We start from the raw sequence: 18,339 nt of genomic DNA, 5'->3' as shown, positions 1-18,339 counted from the left end.
TGTGGCCTTTCCAGCTGCTGCAAATGTCTTGTGAGGTACATTCCAAATGGGGAGTTGTACTCTATAATGGGTCTAATGAGTGTCACGTAGAGGGGAACAATGACCTCTTTTTTTCTGGATGACAACCCTTTTATGCTGAGGTGTGCCATGTAGAAGGACTTTCTGACTACTGTGGTGATGTGACTATCAAAGGAGAGACTACTGTCCACCTGGGTCCCAAAGTCTCTTATCACACATTCAGTGTTAAGTAGATTGCTGCCTATGTAGTAGTTCACGGGTACAGAGTTTTTACCAAAGGGGATGACATTGCACTTTTTGGCATTGAGCTTGAGGCCATGGCTCTGACACCAGGCATCTGTCTCAGTGAGGCCCTTCTGTAGGATGTCCACATCATTTGGGGACTTGACTATGGCTCCTAGTTTGTAGTCATCTGCGAACTTTGTTAGCCAGAGGCCTTCTGTGTTAGCCTGTACTTCAGAGAAATAGATACCAAACAGGAGAGGTCCCAGGACGGAACCCTGTGGTACTCCACTTGTCACTGCTTTGAGGTCAGATTTGGAGTCTGCAACTTTTACAGTGTGGGTTCTGTCAGTGAATCAGTTGGCAACCCATCTTGTGACGTAGGGATTTATACCTAGTTTAGTGAGTTTAGCTATAATTCCAGAATGGGGGATGGTGTCGAAAACCTTGGCGAGGTCAAGATAGTTTGGGTGAACCACCTTACCCATATCTACAGCTTTGGTGACTGCCTCAAAGAAGTCAATCAGGTTCAGGAGGCATTTTACAAACCCGAACTGGGTGGGATCCAGAGTTTGGCAGTTACCAATGTCTTTGTTTATAAGTTCCATGATGATACGTTCCATGGTCTTGCAGACCAGGCTCATCAGGCTAATAGATCGATAGTTCCCGGGATCAGTGGTGGCTCCCCCTTTGTGGAGTGGGATAACTGTTGCTTTGCGCCATTCAATGGGCACAAAGCCTGATGCAAGGCTATTATTGAACATGGTGCTTAAGTGGGGAGCAAGTTTGTTCTGAAGTTCATGTAAAACGCAGCCTGGGATGTTGTTCGGTCCCATGGATGCTGTGTTTTTGGCTTTAGAGAGTGTAGCTTTTACCTGCGTAGTTGTAATTACAGGGACTCTGCATTTTTCCTGTATAGATATGGGCCCTTTAGAGGGTGTAGGGGGGGTAACGTTAGCACTGAACCTATCTGCCAGGATGTTGGCAATATCAGTTGGTTCTGTAATTTTCGTGCCTTTGTGCTGTAGCTCAGAGCAGATCTGGGTGTTGCTATCGAGATTCTTGACATAGCTATAGAATGCTTTGTGGTTGTCCTTGGAATTAGTGGTGATTTTGTTTTCGTAGCTAGCTTTGGAGGATCTTATAAGGGATCTCAGCTTCTTACTGAGGCTGACCAGGGAGCTCCTCCATTCATGGGATTTTATTCTCTTTTGCAACAGTTTCTTCCTTCTGTTCTACAGTTTGTTTATGGCAGAGGACCACCAGATTGGCTTCCTTTTTTTGGAGGATAGCATCTTGGTTCTGTTTGCGATAGCATGATCCATGCACTCGTGTAAGTGCTTATAGAATGCATTTGTGTAGGATTCAGCAGTTGTAACTGTATTGTCCATCTGCATGTTTGTCATGAAGTTCACCACTTTTGTCTTAAGAAGCATGAAGTTGGCTTTGGAGAATTTTTTTTACTGTGGTTTCCTTAATGGGGGGTGGGGGTGGGATGTAGATATCAAAGGTGATTAGCTTATGGTCGGATCAAACCAACGAGGAGTTGACTTCAGGTGTGGAACACCGGTCACTCATGTTGGTAATGACTAGGTCTAGGATATTGTTGCCTCTGGTGGGGGGTGTGGATAAGTTGATCCAGGGCATTGGAGTTTATGAATTCCAGAAAGCATTGAGCTAAGGAGTTGGTACACAAGTAGTTGTCCCAGTTAATGGTGGTGTAGTTGAGGTCACCCATTATTAGGGTGTTTGGTTGAACCCTAATATTTTCCAGTACATCAAGAAAAGAGGAGTGGGAATCCTGGGGCATAGTGGGGGATCTGTAGCAAGCTGCAATTTGGATTGCAGTTTTGCTCAGGGTTAGTTGCACTTGGATAACCTCGGATGCATTATGCTGAGCAACTAGCCTGGAGGTGTGGATATCCTTAATGAATATGGACACACCTCCGCCTTTGGTGTTTCGGTCCAGGTTACATGGTCGAAAAGTGTGGTATGAGTTATAGCCTGGTAGTGCAGGGGTACTCTCTGGAGCCTCGAACCAGGTCTCAGTCACTGCACAGATATCGATGTTCTCCATTTTAAGGAATACCTCGAGTGAGTGCATTTTGAGATTTAGACTTCTAGCATTGAGTAGCATTACCCTCAGTTTTTGCTTGCCTGTTCCTGTTATGGTGGTGAATTTGTTATTTGAACCCTGTCTAAAAAAGGCACTATAGGGGCAACAAGAGCCTTAGCCAGTATCCGGAATCCCAGGGGTGACAGGTGCAGGCCATCTGTGGCAAAGCATCGTGGTCTGTCGACCATGTCATCCCAAGCAGACAGATACTGGATCCCCTAAAAATGACACCAGAAGCTTAGCCAATTGTTGAAGTCAGTCATTTTATCCTTGTACTGCGGTATCATTCTGGGCGATGGCAGAATGCTACTCAGGGCTAGGGTCATACCTGCCTGGGCTACAAGATCGGAGAGCTCTTCCATGTCTCTTTTCATGTAGTCCAGGGAGGTATGTCTCAGGTCATTCACACCAACATGGACAATGACAGAGTCATATTTGTACTTGCTGTGGAGTGACCTGAGTGCGTGGGTTATGTGGCGGATCCTGGCACCCGACAGGCAGCTGACAGTAACCTTCTCCTTGTTTAGCCTGGTGAGTGGGACATCAGTGTGCCTGACTGTAGAGTCACCTATGACTAGTGTGTTGGGTATGTTGTTTTGCCTTATTGGCTGTGTTTAAGTGGCACACTGAGTCTGTGGGCTATGTGTCATTTGGGTTGTGTTTGGGGATGGAGGTTGCTTGCGTTTCTGCTTTGGAGGTCTCTGTTGCTTAGGCAGATTATTATTGAGAGCCTCCGCAAATGTTTTTATGTTACTATGTGTGGATTTTGGTGGTGTAGATTTAGTGAGACTATGTGATGAGTGTGGTGCAAATGTTTACCTTCTCCTCATGACTGTCAAGTTCAGTCTTGGTTGGAGAGAGCTTTACCTCCAGTTTGGCTAGATAAGTGCATCTCTCACAGGTTGTAGTGTTGCGTGTTAGGAGGAGAAGGATGTCTGTGTACATAAGGCAATTTCTACATTGCCTCAAGATGCCCAGATTCATCAGATAGACAGGAGAGAACACTGGGAGCTGACCCTTGAACATGCTTGAATAAAAAAATATTTTCCTCTAGATAAGTGAGGAAATTGAGTACAAGAGCTGTTTTTCTCTAAGCCAGTGAGAAAAGTAAGTACAAAAACTGTTTTCCTCTAGGTAATGAGGAAGATTGAGTGCTATAGTAATTAGTAGCTTATTTAGTGCTTACAAGTTCTGAACAAGTGCTGAGCATGAATAAGCAAATTTAAGTGCTAAAACTAAGAATCTGTATCTGCACTAGACGAGTTACAGGACAGAAACAAGTGCAGATGCAGGCTTTCAAATCAGAGAGCTGAGAGAGATGGAAGATTGCCCAAACGGCCAATAACTACAATTTCTGGGCCAGAACCACTCCTTATGCGGTAGACAGGTTACCTAATGCTTACATGGGAAACTACTAGCCATGAGGTCCAGATGACCGCTAGCCCAACTTCCCAAATGCCACACGGCACTGTTTGGTAAAATGGCTTGCTCAGGTTAACAAAGTAGGCAAATGGGGCAGAGAAAATCAAACCGTGGAATACAAAAAGTAGCTTTTTAATAGCTCATGGCCTTAATCCTCTGGGCTAACTGCAAACAAAGAACAGTGTTTCCACTCCATAGATTCCTTGGTATTATGAATATTCTAAAAATCTCTATAGTAAAAGACTCACTTATGGCCTCCCACATCCCAGGAATGTTACTCAGCATCATTTTATCCAGTCTGGACAGTTCCTCCTTACTTCTCAGACTTATTGCAGTCCATACATGTTGGTGGCAAACATTTCAAGAATCTTTTAAAACCTGACTGCAGCCTAGTCCTTTCCTTCATCACCTTTAAGTGCTGTTTAGGTTTCTTCCCACACTGACATGCAGGCAACTGATTTGACTAAAGTATTTTGAAGACCCTAAGCTGGCATCCTCTTTGCAGTATGGCTTGCAGTTTTTTTTAACCAGCCTATCCCTCATCCTGCTTCCTCATCACTTGCTCCTCCTTATTTTTACCCAACTTGCAGTAACTTCATTTCAGACTAGTTTATCACTTTCCTATAATATGTGCTGAACATCCAGTCCAGTATGTTAGTTAACTTTCTCTTTCTTGTACACAGTTTTGTAACAGCTAAATGGACCAGTACAAAGGGATCCCTTTCAGCCAAGACCCAGACCCCAGGAAGTAAACAAGTACAAAACTGCAACTACAAGGTGTAAAGTAGAGTTGTGAGCAATCTGACAAGCAAATGAACAATTCCGTGAAGTCTACCATTAATGTAAGAAATAGAAGTAAAAGCTGTGTCAGCTAATAAAACACTCAATGGCATGCACCTTAATTATTCACATGCAATCCTCAATGTTAACAAAGATAAAACATATACAAATATTTTGTGTCTTGGACCCAAGACAAGAAAATGCTCTGTTGTCAGATTTTAGTTTATGTTTTGAAAAAGTAAGAAAAAGCACACTTTAAGAAGTACAGAGTACCTGCAAAGGATCGACTTCAGTGACCTTATGACCTAATATAGGACGCGCTGCATCTTATTAAATGATATAGAATGGTCACTGGGAACTAACGTCAGATGGCACGATGCCAGGGCACTTCTATGGGCTAGGCTTATAAAGGCTCTAGGGCCATTAGTTTAGTACACACCTATGAACCTAAGTGCCAAGCCTTCTAGCTGTCTCTGACTAGCATCATGCATTATTTCCAAGGTGGTATTTTATTTATTAATTTAGTCACAATTATAATAAATACACAGATTTGTTTGAACAAACTTTGGCAGACATGAAGTTTTGTAATGATGTGGCTGACAAAATAATCTGGATCTGATGCTTCAGCTGTAAAACAAAGACACCCTTATCCAGGGCCTCTACTGTCTCAGATCTGAGAAATATACAAACCTTACAGCAAACGTTGATTTCTGTCAGGCTACTGCGTCTAATTCTATTAAAGTAAAGGCTAAATTAAAGAGAGAAATCATGTCCAAACAGCCGGATATTCTCAACTAATAACAACCCCTTTGATCCCATAAATAATAGGTTTATGTTCAAGTACCTGAGGACAAGAAACAGCAGACATGGCAAGCTCATATACAACATACCTGACAAGCCATGCACATCCCACATATGACAGCTGATAAAGATAAAGAGCACCTGAACCCAACGCAGAGATCTGGGAATGGACAAAGAACATTCTCTTTTTTTTTATTTTAACTTTACTCTTCTCCCTATAAGGTCTATAGAAGCAACAATACAGGCTGAAATAAATATAGTCTTTCATACTGCCGAGAAACCCATAATAAACTCAGTCAAAGACTCTAGCATGACAAACAAAGACTGATCTAGGTAACAGGCTGTTTTCTACATTCTGACCAAAGGCATAGGTAAAAGACCAAGCCACAGTCATGGTAAGGTGGGAAGCCCAATTAAAGCCTGATGACCTTTAAGTGTGATCTTGGAACTGTAAAAGTTTAAGTGCAAATAAGGAGAATATGCACTAAGTCCAAGACTGTGGTTACCACTGAGCATTCCGCATTCCTCTTCTGAATCTTGTAGTGTATGTATGTGACAGTAGTGCAAGGTCCCTGCATCTCCAGTTTACATGTACTAAGCTTCCATCAGGACCAAGAAATATGTCCCTATGTTCTTTACACGCATACATATTTCACAACCTTGTTGGGGTAAAAGACAATTCATATAATCCTTCTATGCCGAAAATTAATTTTTTTAGTAATCTTTTTACTGACTTTAAAGTTAACAACACACCATTTATAACCATCAACAAAGATATATCAGTTGAAAACAAAGGGCTATATAGAAATTAAACAACAAACACCTATACAAATTAACTACATACAAAATCCTAGTCTGCACAGCAATAAAACAAAATAATTTGTTTAACTCACAGCAATTAAGATGGAAACAGTACTGGATAAAAGAACTTCTATAAATAAGCATCTGAAATTGCCAAAAGTAAATAAATAATATTGCTTAAGTACAGAATAATAAATGTGAAGCTATACATGATCAGTTGGTAGAGAAATTTCCATGACTGTTCCAAACTGCTAAACTATATTGGAAATGGCAATATAATCTACACTTTTTTAAGTACTTAAGCATGCTAACAAAAATATTCTTAACTATTGCAGTTTTTAAGGAGACCCATTCAGTTCTGATGTAAAATTTTACCAATAATGTTGCCATTTAACAAAGCATACTTATCTTTACCAACAAAAGGGCTTAACTACCCTGTCACTTGAGAAAATCCCGATGTTTCCTATTAAAAGGATATGACCAGAAGACTAAAGTTCAGGGCAAACGGCCCTCATGAAGACTAATGACATCACAAATTATCTATAATACTGGACAAAAGAGAAATAACTAATTTCTTATATGATGCTTTATACTGATGTTCAGGGAAGCAGGAGATTTACTTAAGTTTATATTCAGATAAGGTAGCAGCTAACAGATTACAAAAAGTGGAGACAGAGATGGGGACTCTAAGTCGTGCATGACAAGATTTGGTGTTTGGTTTGGTTCTCATTGGTACCTAGCTGACAGACACAGCTAAGGTGTTGGACAGGCAAAGGAAAGATTTTGCTGATAGCACTAGGGGTAAATCAGTAATAAAGAAATATGAGGGAGAAGGACAATTACAAAAGGAACTAAAAGTTTAATAAGCTGCTCATACAAACAAAATGTGATTCAAAATGGAGAACTATCATGGTAATATGCGTTTACAACAAGAATCCTGATGGGAAGCCTTGCACATAAAATGGGATGTGATGGTGATCACAGAAAGTAACAGAAATCCCCAAATTAAATGCAGGAGTGAATGACCAAGGTTAATTAGTTTGAAGAAAACTACCTAAAAATAAAAGGGGTAAAAGAAGTAATGGACTCTTAAAATTCTGAAGATGACAACTGGAAGATGAAATGGAATGCAGATCAGGAAACATAGGGGCAGGGAGCAGGGGAATAAACTCATACATTATGAGAATTTAGAACTTAAATACAGATGCTCTCTTTTACTGAGAAAGTGTTAAATGTGTGGCATGCTCTACATCAGGACTTGGAGTGCCTCTCAAATGTGGGCTACAGGAAAAAGACAGGATGTGTTACAAGGCAAAGTGAATGGAAAAATAAACAATTCTACAGTTATGATGGGGAGGCAAATGGGCTGGGAGTAGAGCCACCAGTAATAATGTTAGATGAACTACTTCTTTTCATCAGCTTGACTTATTCCATGTTTTTCCACCCACTGCTACAGGACCATAAACCACCAACATCATTCTTTGCAGAGGAGGTATCATCCTTTTAATGCTAGATGATTGTCTCATTATTGATCTCACAGGACTGTAGCATGCATATTCATGCCTCAGATGAGACTTGAATCCAGGTGTTTCCTTGCAATGAAGTTATGCTACTAGATGTTGAATTAGCTGAGACTTGTATTTCCTTAAGTCTGCTAGCTACACAAATAACAGCTTATTAGTCACACAAGACTGTGGCATGAAGATGAAACTAATGCAAAAATGTCTAGAAAGAAGCAACTGCTTCAGCAAAACTTGAACCCTGGTCCTTTGGAGTAACAGCCCTGGGCATTTTGCCTCCTTAATCAGTCACCAGTATTCAACGCAGATATGCAATCCTTACAAGGAAGGGACGACGACAGCAACTAAAAAGAACCCTTATTTTGAGTTGTGACAGGTGAAAGCAACAGGTTTTAATATGACTAATCCAGTATGCAACAACTTTACAAGAAATACATATCCGGAGTTGTCAGTTTGTTATGTGTACGAATATTAAAAGTTTTAATTAAAATGAGTCCCTACAGCTGCTGGCAAAGCATGCTCAATAACACTGTCATGAAGCATGGAACCAGTACTGACTTTTTATTTTAAACAGACTACTGAACTTACACCCCCCCCCCCCCCACAACTGAAATCATGAGCATGTCGTTCAACTAAGAGCTGCTATTTAGCAGGAAAGTCCCACTGGTATTAAACCCATGCAAACTGTGGCATGGTCAGCAGAAATGGATTGCAATAGCGTGGGTTAGCAAAATTTTATATATATGCAGCCACACATTCTAAACATTTTATTCAGTTCCAGTTCAGTTTAATAAAGATACTACAGTAAAAAATAAACAATATAGCTTCTACAGAAAAGGGAAATGTTCATCTGAATTGCAAATAAATACAGAAACATAAAAAATACTCAACCTCTTTTTTTGAGGAAATATCCTGGGATGAGCCTTGGTACAGAATTACCACTGCGTCAACAGATATATGTTCATCTGCATCACTCAGTTGTAGTTAATCTAAGAAATCTGTGCTTCATTAGCAGATCATTGTAAAATGAATACAGAGAAATCACTGTCTGAAGAAAGACACTGTCATGCATAACAAGTATTTTTTTTATGCAAGCTAGACCCTATGCACACCTTTATACCGATCCAGCAGAGCTTGTAACTAAGACTCTACTAGCTTGCTGATAAGGTAGGATTTGTGTGCTTCTGTTAGTAGGGAGCTCCCACACAATAAGTGTAGTCTGAAGTAATTCACTGGATGCAGTTTGGTGTATTCTGCAAGGTTCTTGCTCCCTTCACCATACCTGTCAGGTGTCCATGATTTTGCCTCGTATTTTGCCTTGACCCTTGTAAAATTGTTGATGATGCAAAAGTTGTTGTTCTACTGACCTTTAAAGCAAATTACAGTAATGTTTAAACCTGTCCTTGATTTTGGGCCTATGTCCCACATCATTTTTGGCTTGGCTCAGTATTCTTGTGCAAAGAAATTAAGAGGTATGCCTTTCACCTATTTTCTAATTTAAATTACATTTTAAACAACAGCTATATCATATTATATTGAAGTACAGAGCATAAATAATACCAGTTTCTACTCACTTACTGACATATTTAACATGCCAGTAAAGAAAAAAAATGCACGGCATTAAAGTTATTGGCTTCCATTTTGCTCCTTTACTAATAATAAGGCAAGAGTGATGGGTGCAGCATAGTTAATTGTCTATATATACACTGTAATATGAATAAGCCCCCTATGACATCAGCAGCAGCACCCTGTTTGCATGACAATGACATCATAACTCACTGACCTGACAGGCAATAAGTGGTTCTTCCAAAGCATTACTTATGGTAGCACTGATGACAAGCACCTCACATGTCAAATGGTATGTAGAGTATAACACATTGGATAATGGCTACATCTTCATTAATAACAATAAGACTGGCAACTGACTGGCTCTTCTGTGGCACATACAACTTAAAAATTAGGATCATGATGTAATGCTTCTCACAGCACATCACAGACATATGGCCATTTTATTGGCATTCAAAGCTAGTCTTTATTTTTAACATTTTACTCCTTTTATTACTCCTCTGTACCTGCTGGCTATCAGTACCTCCAGTCACCACACCTGTCCAAGAGTGCAGTCACAGTGAGAACTTCACTCAGGTAGCCATCACAGCAGTTATATATTAATTTATATTGCCCTTCACAGACACACAGACACACACACACACACACACACACACACACACACACACACACACACACACACACACACACACACACACACACACACACACACACACACACACACACACACACACACACACATCCAGTAGCACTTTATGGATGAACATCCAATTAGCAAAGCTCAGGTCTGTCACTCACTTCTGCAAGTGATGTAAGCTTACATACAGCCCTGACCCTCCCCCCATTAAGTCCTCATTTCTCCACCAGGGATCACAAATGATAATTCCAACCCTTTGATACATATTCCTCCTCTGCCTCCCAATGAAAGGTCAATGGACAATGCCCAGTCATTCTCTTCCATCTCCATCTGACTTCTCCATTGCTCAGGTCACTGTTTGATTCTGGGTTGTCTGATTCATAGTCAAGTATTTCTCACTCTATGCCACAGCACCATTACTTTTTATAATATGTGAGGAGCAGGACTTTAGAAGGGACATAGTCTTCTTCTTTTAACTGTCAGTTGTTAGGCAGTATTAACTATGAAAGTTTAGTTAAGTCATAATAAGAAATAAGTTGCTTAATAAGGATAAAACTGCTGCTGACTTTCATGTGGTTGCTCACATCTCCATAGACAGAAAAACAGGAACATACATTTACGATACACACATGACCTCAGTGGCAAAACACAAGGTGATCATGTGAATAAGAGGGAAACCACAAAAAGGCTACCACCTCTTCTGTCATCCTTATAACTCAAACATTCCTTTTTTATAGTATATGATGGTAGCTCAATATTCTGTAAATTGATGCCCTTTGTATTTAAGTTTATAGTCATTCATTCATTTGATTCACTGTGTTTATTAAAAAGTTAGACATTATGTCTCTCTATACATTTGTATTTTTAGGTGACTGTTATTAAGACTTTGTTTCCCCTTTTTTCTGTATCATGTTTGCACCTTGACCATCAAGCTTCTCCTCGATCAAACACTAAACTGTCCAGGGGGCCCATTATCCAGAGAGTCATGAGGGTGCTCTGTTCTATCACTGGCATACTAACAGTGACAACATTTTACTTTCTTCCAGCTCCTAGTGGTGAACTGAGCACTTGCCTTCTTGCAAGGGCTGCCTATGTCTCTATGTCTGCAGGTGTGCACTTCTACATGTGCTGACAATCACTACCAAAACACCAGCTTAGGCAGCCATGCCTACTTCTTCCCAGCAGCAGCTGCCCACATCATGATAGGCCTGTGCTCTGCAGTAGAGGCCTTCTCATTAGTGCAGTGGTGCAAGCCAAACAGGAAGCACCATCCCTTTCATCACTTTACAATAGGTTTGCCCATTTTTTATCCCTGTCTGCACCGTCAAATGCCTATGATACTGCTTGAACTCATGTTAAATGAGTTAGTTAGGGCTTTATCCTTCTGTACCACAGGTGCCACCTTATGGCTTTGTTTCTTTAACACTCTTTTTTTTTTACTGTTTCAAGAATTACATTTTAATATTGGATGTCATTATACCATGTTTCCACTGACATTCTAAGATTTCCACATTGAGTTTCCATTACTGGGTGATATTCTCTGCTTCATTTGCTCATGAGCAGTTTTTGGATGGCAAACTCTGAGAATGTCTTTGATTATTTAAATAACATACAAACTAAATGGTGGATTCATAAAACAGGTAGAAAAGCATGGTAATTTACACTGTGAAGTTTTACTATGTAAGTAAGTAAGCAATGCAGAATGAAGACAATGCAAGGAGCCTTCATGATTTTTTAATCATTTTCTCCTTATGCCTGTCATACCTCTAAACAGTCCAGATTTTCGCTGAATGTCCAGATTTTTGCCTCGTATTTTTGGTCTATTCCTCATAAAATCTGTGGTTTTCTTGCAAATCACTGGGATGATCTGAAGATTGAAGTCACTAAATGACATACATTTGAGTTTCAGACTTCAGTTCCTTCAGAAAATGTATGTTAACACAAACCCTGTTAGTTTAGCAACTTTATAAGGTTACAAGAGCAATATTTAAAATCTGGCCCTATTTTTGGGCCTTTGTACCACCCTTTTTTCAGACTTTGCCCAGATTTGTTGCACTAAGAGACTGAGCGGTATGAATTGCCTGTCAACTATCAGCCCTACCATAATCAAGTGGCCCCATCTTACTATGGCAGGGCAATCAACAATCATTGCAGATAATCATTCAATCAACCATCTGGGAGGGTTTTTTTTGGCTCTACCCTCTCCTCTTGGTGGTCCCATTTATACTTACAGATGTGAGGATATGTTTGTATAGATTCTCAAGCATGTTCCATGAAGTGGGGACCAAACATACACCCTGACTACTGCAGTCAGCTGCCTTTCATTTGATAAGATATTGCAGTGCAGTGCAGTTTATGCACAGTTTTGACATGCTATCTTAACCTGTCTCTTAACTGGTAAGCCACTGTTGAAACAATCTCACACTGAGTAAACGTAACACTACAGCATGGCTCCAACATTAGCTCAATGAATAGCCAGCTCTTTCAAAGTGTACTGCAAGTAAAGAAAAAGTACATTCTAAGTTTAATATTGCCTGTACATGTAAAAGGCATCACTAGCCTACTACGTACATGACTACTGCACAAGAAAGGATCAGAACACTGAAAATCTTCATATAAATCTATCAGCTGCATGTCTGTCCAGGTTTCTGAATCACTCCTGTTACATGCTGAAGTTTTCTGAGCATAAATAGGCTTAAACATAGTATAAGATGCCACCAGAGGTAACCTTTCACGAGTAGCTAAAAATGTACTGATTTAGGCCAGCCTTTTCATGATGTCCAGTATAGAATCTAGTTTATATTACAGTGCATTGGGTTATTTGTCTGTTTCTGATTTAATGTTAAGTCCCACAGGGCTTATGAAAGTTGCATTAAAGTAAATTTACACTTGAGTACTTAGTAACCCCACCTTTTCTACATCATGTTCCACCAACATGGACTTGGCTTGTACTTAGTCACAACTATTCTTTGCAGGTAAACATATGTTGTTCTGAGTCTGTCACTAAGATTTAGTTGGGATTGTGTTACTTTACTGCTTTGTCTTTGTTAGCACAAGAGTATATTGTTTGGCATATAACAAAGCACTATAACAAAAAATATCTAGATTCTAGAAGGTTGTATTTATTTCAATTATATACAGTAAAATGACACCCCTTATCATGTACTAGCATATCAGCACCACTTTTATCCCTATTAAACTAAGTATTATTTCTTATATCTAGCAAAACCTCCACATATCATTCAATTATATATATATTATAGTTTCTGACTTCAGCTACACATTTCCCTTAAATAAAGACAAATCAGAGAAGACAGACACATTTGACATAAAATATGTGTAAAAGGTTAAACTAGCTTCTTTTATGTTATGTTTAACTGAAGACTTAAGTCACCCTGACACAGAATAAAACATCTTAATGAATTTCTAGAATTATAAATCCAGAAAATGCTTGCATCCATATGTTTGTAAAGCTACAGGAAAGATTTAGCTTACGTCCATATCATCAAGAGGCAAACATCTGTGGATTCACTCTCAAAAGAGGGCAAAGTTTATTGGTCATGCAACCGGACCATAAACAAGTATGTGCCCATTCTACCCTCAGTGTTACCTGTATTGTCAATTTATATGGTTTGGATTGTTTCTGCAGGAAGTGCATTGATCTTGTCATACAAGGCTTAAAATCAGCAAAAGAGACCTCAGCATGAGCAATAATCCTGTTAAACAGTAATGCCTGAAAAGGTGAAAAAAACAATCAAACTCAGGGAGTATATTGTCTGACTGTAAAGGTAGGCCCCTGCTACGCGAAGGTTACTTTCCAAGTTTTAGTGTACAGTCACTCATTGCCCATTACAGCAAACAGTACAATCTCTGCAAGTTGCAGAATTTTATCTGCTGTTCATATAACACAAACACACACGCCCACTGTGGGCTACAGTCAGTGCAAAGGCCAGCCCAGCCAAGTTTCTCTTGCAGCAGAATACCTGCTGCTTGTCCTTTTCTTCTCGTTCTGCACTGAAATATAAGCTTTCTGATCTGTTTTTTTTCTTTTGTGTTCGTCACGCAAACTATTGTAGAAATGCCAATCTTCTGCAAAGCAACAAGCTGCGCTGTGAAAACATTTCTGTTTCACCCTCTGCTCCAGCATTTAAACATTTATAAACCTCAAGTTTTGTGCTCCAAGCTTACCTTTATCTGAGTGAGACATTCCGATGCTCCTTCTGAGGAGACAGGAGTGTTTTATTTAATCTGGGCTAGGATTCCACAGAGAATGTCCCTTGTTTCTCCTGTTTTATCTCTGCCTCTGGCTTACAAAACCACAGAAAGCTGGAAAGCTGTTCTCCACATGGAAATGCACTGCCCCACTCCTCCCACTTGCTACAGTAACAACTTTATGCTTGAATGATAACATTACCTCAGTGGCAAGGTCCCAGCTGTTACAGAAAAAAGGGCAGCAGAAAGAAAAGCAACAACAGTATTCCATGATAAAGGTGTCATTTATTTATTTATGTCTTTGTTTTGTTTGTTTACTGGGGTAGCACACTGATCACAATAGACCATTTGCAGGCACAGCCCGGGTTCATTTAGCTGGAACTCTGTACTGCAAGTATTTTAAAGTTTTACTCACCAAGGACAACACCTATCTTTCTGCTGTGACAAGTGTGTAATGTGACAGTTAACAAGCATGCAATAATAAAGACAAAATGCAGAACCCAACAGACAGAAAGTTAAAGGGACGCAATTTGGTCTGCTTTTTCTGGTTTTGCTGAGGGAGGGCTGACTTGAGATAATGTTAGGAATATTTTACCTCAGAGGTATCTGCCTACCAATGTATGAAAGCAACAGCATCCTAAAGATGTTATAGGTCAAAAACAGCAAGAGAATATGACTATGCTGACTCACAGGGACAGGGTGTGATCCTACTTGTGACACTGCCAACCTGGGTTTGACTAGCAACCTAGGTAATGGAAGGCTGGAAGGATAAAGCAGCCTCCACAAAAGTGGGTGTGTGTTTCACGGGGACATAAGGATTTTTGTTAATTGGAGTTCCCTCATACAGGCTGCAAGTCTGTACAAGGCACCTGACATTATGAAGAGCTACAGTGGACATAATATACTGTGGAATCATGTCACTGCTTTCAGCACACAAATGTGACTGCATGTCTTGTATAAGGTGATGAGAGAGGCATATGATGCAGACTTTAAAAAAAAATATGTGTGCGGCTGCCACGCATGTTAGAAGTGAAACTTATGTAATAAAGTGCGAACATGAATACACACACACACACACACACACACACACACACACACACACACACACACACACACACACACACACACACAGTTTTCCAAGTAAGTACATTTTCGCACTTCATTACAGAAGTTTCACTTCTAATGCACATGGCGGCCATGCACATTTTTTCTACTCAGAATGAGGATTTTTAGTATTTGAGGATTTTTTAATATTTTACAGGAATTAGGTCAGCTGTAGCTCAACCTGATTTACTTAGGCCATTTGAAGATCAGAGTGTATTGTCAGGTTTAAGACCTACTCATACTGAAATAGAGGAGAATTAAGTGAAAAACAAATTATTTGTATAGCTATGTCTACGTCTTCATGTCTATAACTGTGTGTGTGGGATTGCTTGTTCACTCTCACTCTTCACTGTGTGTGTGTGTGTGTGTGTGTGTGTGTGTGTGTGTGTGTGTGTGTGTGTGTGTGTGTTTGAAAAGCTGAAGAAGATATATAGAGGTCAAACTCCACCGTTAACGGCAGAGTTTGACTTATGTACTTCTGTTTCACTTTTCTGTTATACTCCGAGCTCTCACACAATTCAATAAGAAGTTTCACTTCAAAAAAAAAAAAGAGCTTTCACAATTTGATGACCTCCTGTGCCTGGTGTTAAAATCCTCCAAAAGGATATTTATGAAGATATGAATGGGCAACGGCTAGGGTATCATCAATGCAAATATTATTGAGAGGGTTGGAAAGTTAGGCATGAAAGACACAAAGATACTGTAATGGGAAAGGAAAAACTGTCATGCTTGGGACCTTGGATCACCAGCAGATCCATTAAGTAAACTAAATGAGCCAACTTAGATTCTGTACTATAATGTGGTGAAGAAAAACACTAGTGTGCACTGGATATTCACCTTCCACATGACTGGATTGCTGACACTGTAGTGCAGTATGGGGGGGGCTGATGCTCTCCTGAGTGTGTCATCCCTCGTGTGAGACATTAAACTCAGGTCCTATCTGCTCCAGTTGGTGGTAACTCAGGTAGATGTAAAAGATCCCATGGTATCTACCGAAAAGAGTACAGAAGTTTGCAGGGTCGTAAGTTAGCACTAAGCTATATGCCCTAGTTGGCCATTTTAAGTGTAGCCAAATTTTCTATCCCAAAGGTAAGAATCAAACCTTGTGCCTTGTGTCTGTGAGGTATGTGATGATAGGAAGTACTACCAGCCATGCCAAGAGAAATGGACAGGGGATGTGTAACCTATGCCAGCACAGCTACCTGGAATTCTGTAAAGAATTATATGTTATTTGTGTATCAAACTGATTTGTATAGATGCTTGTGTTTAAAAATGTACTTGTAAAGTTGCATGTGTTAAAATGTATCAACAGTGTACCCAGCTGAAAAGAAAAGAAATATACATGTATTATTGTACCTGAATTAAATGTATACATTTTGACAGAGGATACTGGAAGAGAACAGGTTAATCTCAAACTTCAAAAATAGCAAAGAAATTAAATACTGTACCTAGGCCGTAAAGATGTTATCCCACAGTTTTGAAGGGGACCAGAGAAACAACATCTATGCTAGAGAATAGTTTGTAGCTCCTGTAAGAAGAAAGGAACTGGAGGCCAAAAATTTGGGATTAGAATCAGCAGACAGACTGTGACATTTGGAGCATGAAGGAAATGAGAAACTGCAGCATTTGGAAGCTGAAGAAAATGAGAAGCAGTGTCAACATGAGAGTGAGATGCTGACTCTTTGGCAGGATCATGGAGGTAATGGAGAATGGAATAACCAAACCCTAGAAGCAATAAAGGTCAATATGTAAACAGTAAAATGTTGACCAATGGCTCTGGGTATGGTTCCTAACCCCCTTACTCCATGGTAAATCTGTAACTGCTCTTTCTAAATTGTCTGATATTGACTGTTTAAACTATGAAAAACTCAAATGTTGTTTACTTGAATACTTTAAGTTAACACCTGAAGCTTACAGAAAAAAAAATTTGAGCACAGACACAAGGATGATGAAAGTGTGTGCAGTTATACTGCTGAGTTAAGCACTTATTTTCATAAGTGGGTGAGTGGGTGTCAGGTCACCACTTTTGAAGGGCTGGCAGACCTTTTGATGAGGGAACAAGCCCTTAGCACTTTGTCTGAAGATGAGAATATGATTGGCAGACTGAGAATGCAACTCTGCAGAAGAGTAGGGGAAGAAAGGGGATCTCTACTTAGCAAGTAGGGTATCACTGCACGGGAAAGAGATACCCAGTGCTGCACATGGATATAAGGAAACCCATGGTGGGCAGTCTAAATCACCCCAACAGAGTCCACTAGTAACAGAGGAAGCCACTAGTTCAGGTACACAACCAGGATCAAGGGTTAAATGTTTTAAATAGAACCAGTGGGGCCATGTATCATATAGATGTCCATGGAGGCAAAGTGGGGAACAAAAGGTGGGGGAGCCAGCAAGTGAAAATAACAGTATGGCAGTGGTAAGTTGTCTGGAGACAACAGGGGTACCAAATTATCACAAGAGTTTATATCCAATCTTAGTGAATGGAAAACAGGCCACTGCTAAGAGAGCCACAGCCTGTGACATAACCATTGTGAAGCCTGCAGTGGTTAAAGAGGAGCAGTACTTGCTTGGGCAGTCCACTCCAGTCAGAGCTTTAGGAGGGACTCCATTCCAAATGCCTTAGGCCAGGGTTCACCTTGATTGGGAGGGTGGAAAAGGAAGCAAGCAAGCAAGTGTGTTTGAAGATATCCCTGCAGATATCCTGACAGGGAATGATTTTGATAATGCAGTACCTTGTGTGCATGCAGTTGCACACAGTCAGGCCTGGAGACAGGCATGTGGGTCTGGTAGCCTGGGGGAGACCCAGACAGACACCACACCTGAATCCAAGACTGCTGGTGTGGCTCATTCAGGGAGGAAGTTACCCTGAAGCAGTGAGCCTGAAGGTGAGCCACAGCTGCTGGTAGGTACTGATGCTCCCTTGGACAGAGCGCAGAGTGACTACAAGGGCAGAGGTGAGTGGTAGTACGCAGACTGACAGTGAGGCACCACTGTCAGAAGATACCAAACTTTCTGTGGAAGGGGTGCTGGGAAGAGTCCCAAAAGCAGAGCTGAGACAGGCTCAGCTCTCAGACCCTACATTGCAAGGCTTGTAGGAGGTAGATAAGGAGGCACTTGATTTTCAAGGAATGGGGAGAATC

The 18,339-nt window shown here is 40.4% G+C and overlaps 1 protein-coding gene across 4 annotated transcripts in view; it reads right to left on the bottom strand.

The window, feature by feature from the left end:
* PLEC (plectin) overlaps nucleotides 1-18,339 on the bottom strand; it is a 1,553,583-nt gene that overhangs the window by 1,006,692 nt on the left and 528,552 nt on the right. For 2 of the 4 annotated variants that reach the window (XM_044067399.1, XM_044067401.1), the window contains exon 1: nucleotides 14,072-14,105. The exons of the other annotated variants lie outside the window; for them this stretch is intronic. In XM_044067399.1, the coding sequence (XP_043923334.1) occupies nucleotides 14,072-14,090 (19 nt within the window). In that variant the 5' untranslated portion in view covers nucleotides 14,091-14,105. Of the gene's footprint in view, nucleotides 1-14,071; nucleotides 14,106-18,339 lie in introns of those variants that run through there. 4 annotated transcript variants of the gene reach the window in all.

This window comes from Protopterus annectens, chromosome 3.part1 (genome assembly GCF_019279795.1).
Source record: "Protopterus annectens isolate FY-2018-M chromosome 3.part1, PAN1.0, whole genome shotgun sequence".
NCBI lineage: Eukaryota > Metazoa > Chordata > Ceratodontiformes > Protopteridae > Protopterus > Protopterus annectens.
Note: the sequence above shows the minus strand (reverse complement) of the source record. Positions and strands in the feature narration are given on the sequence as shown.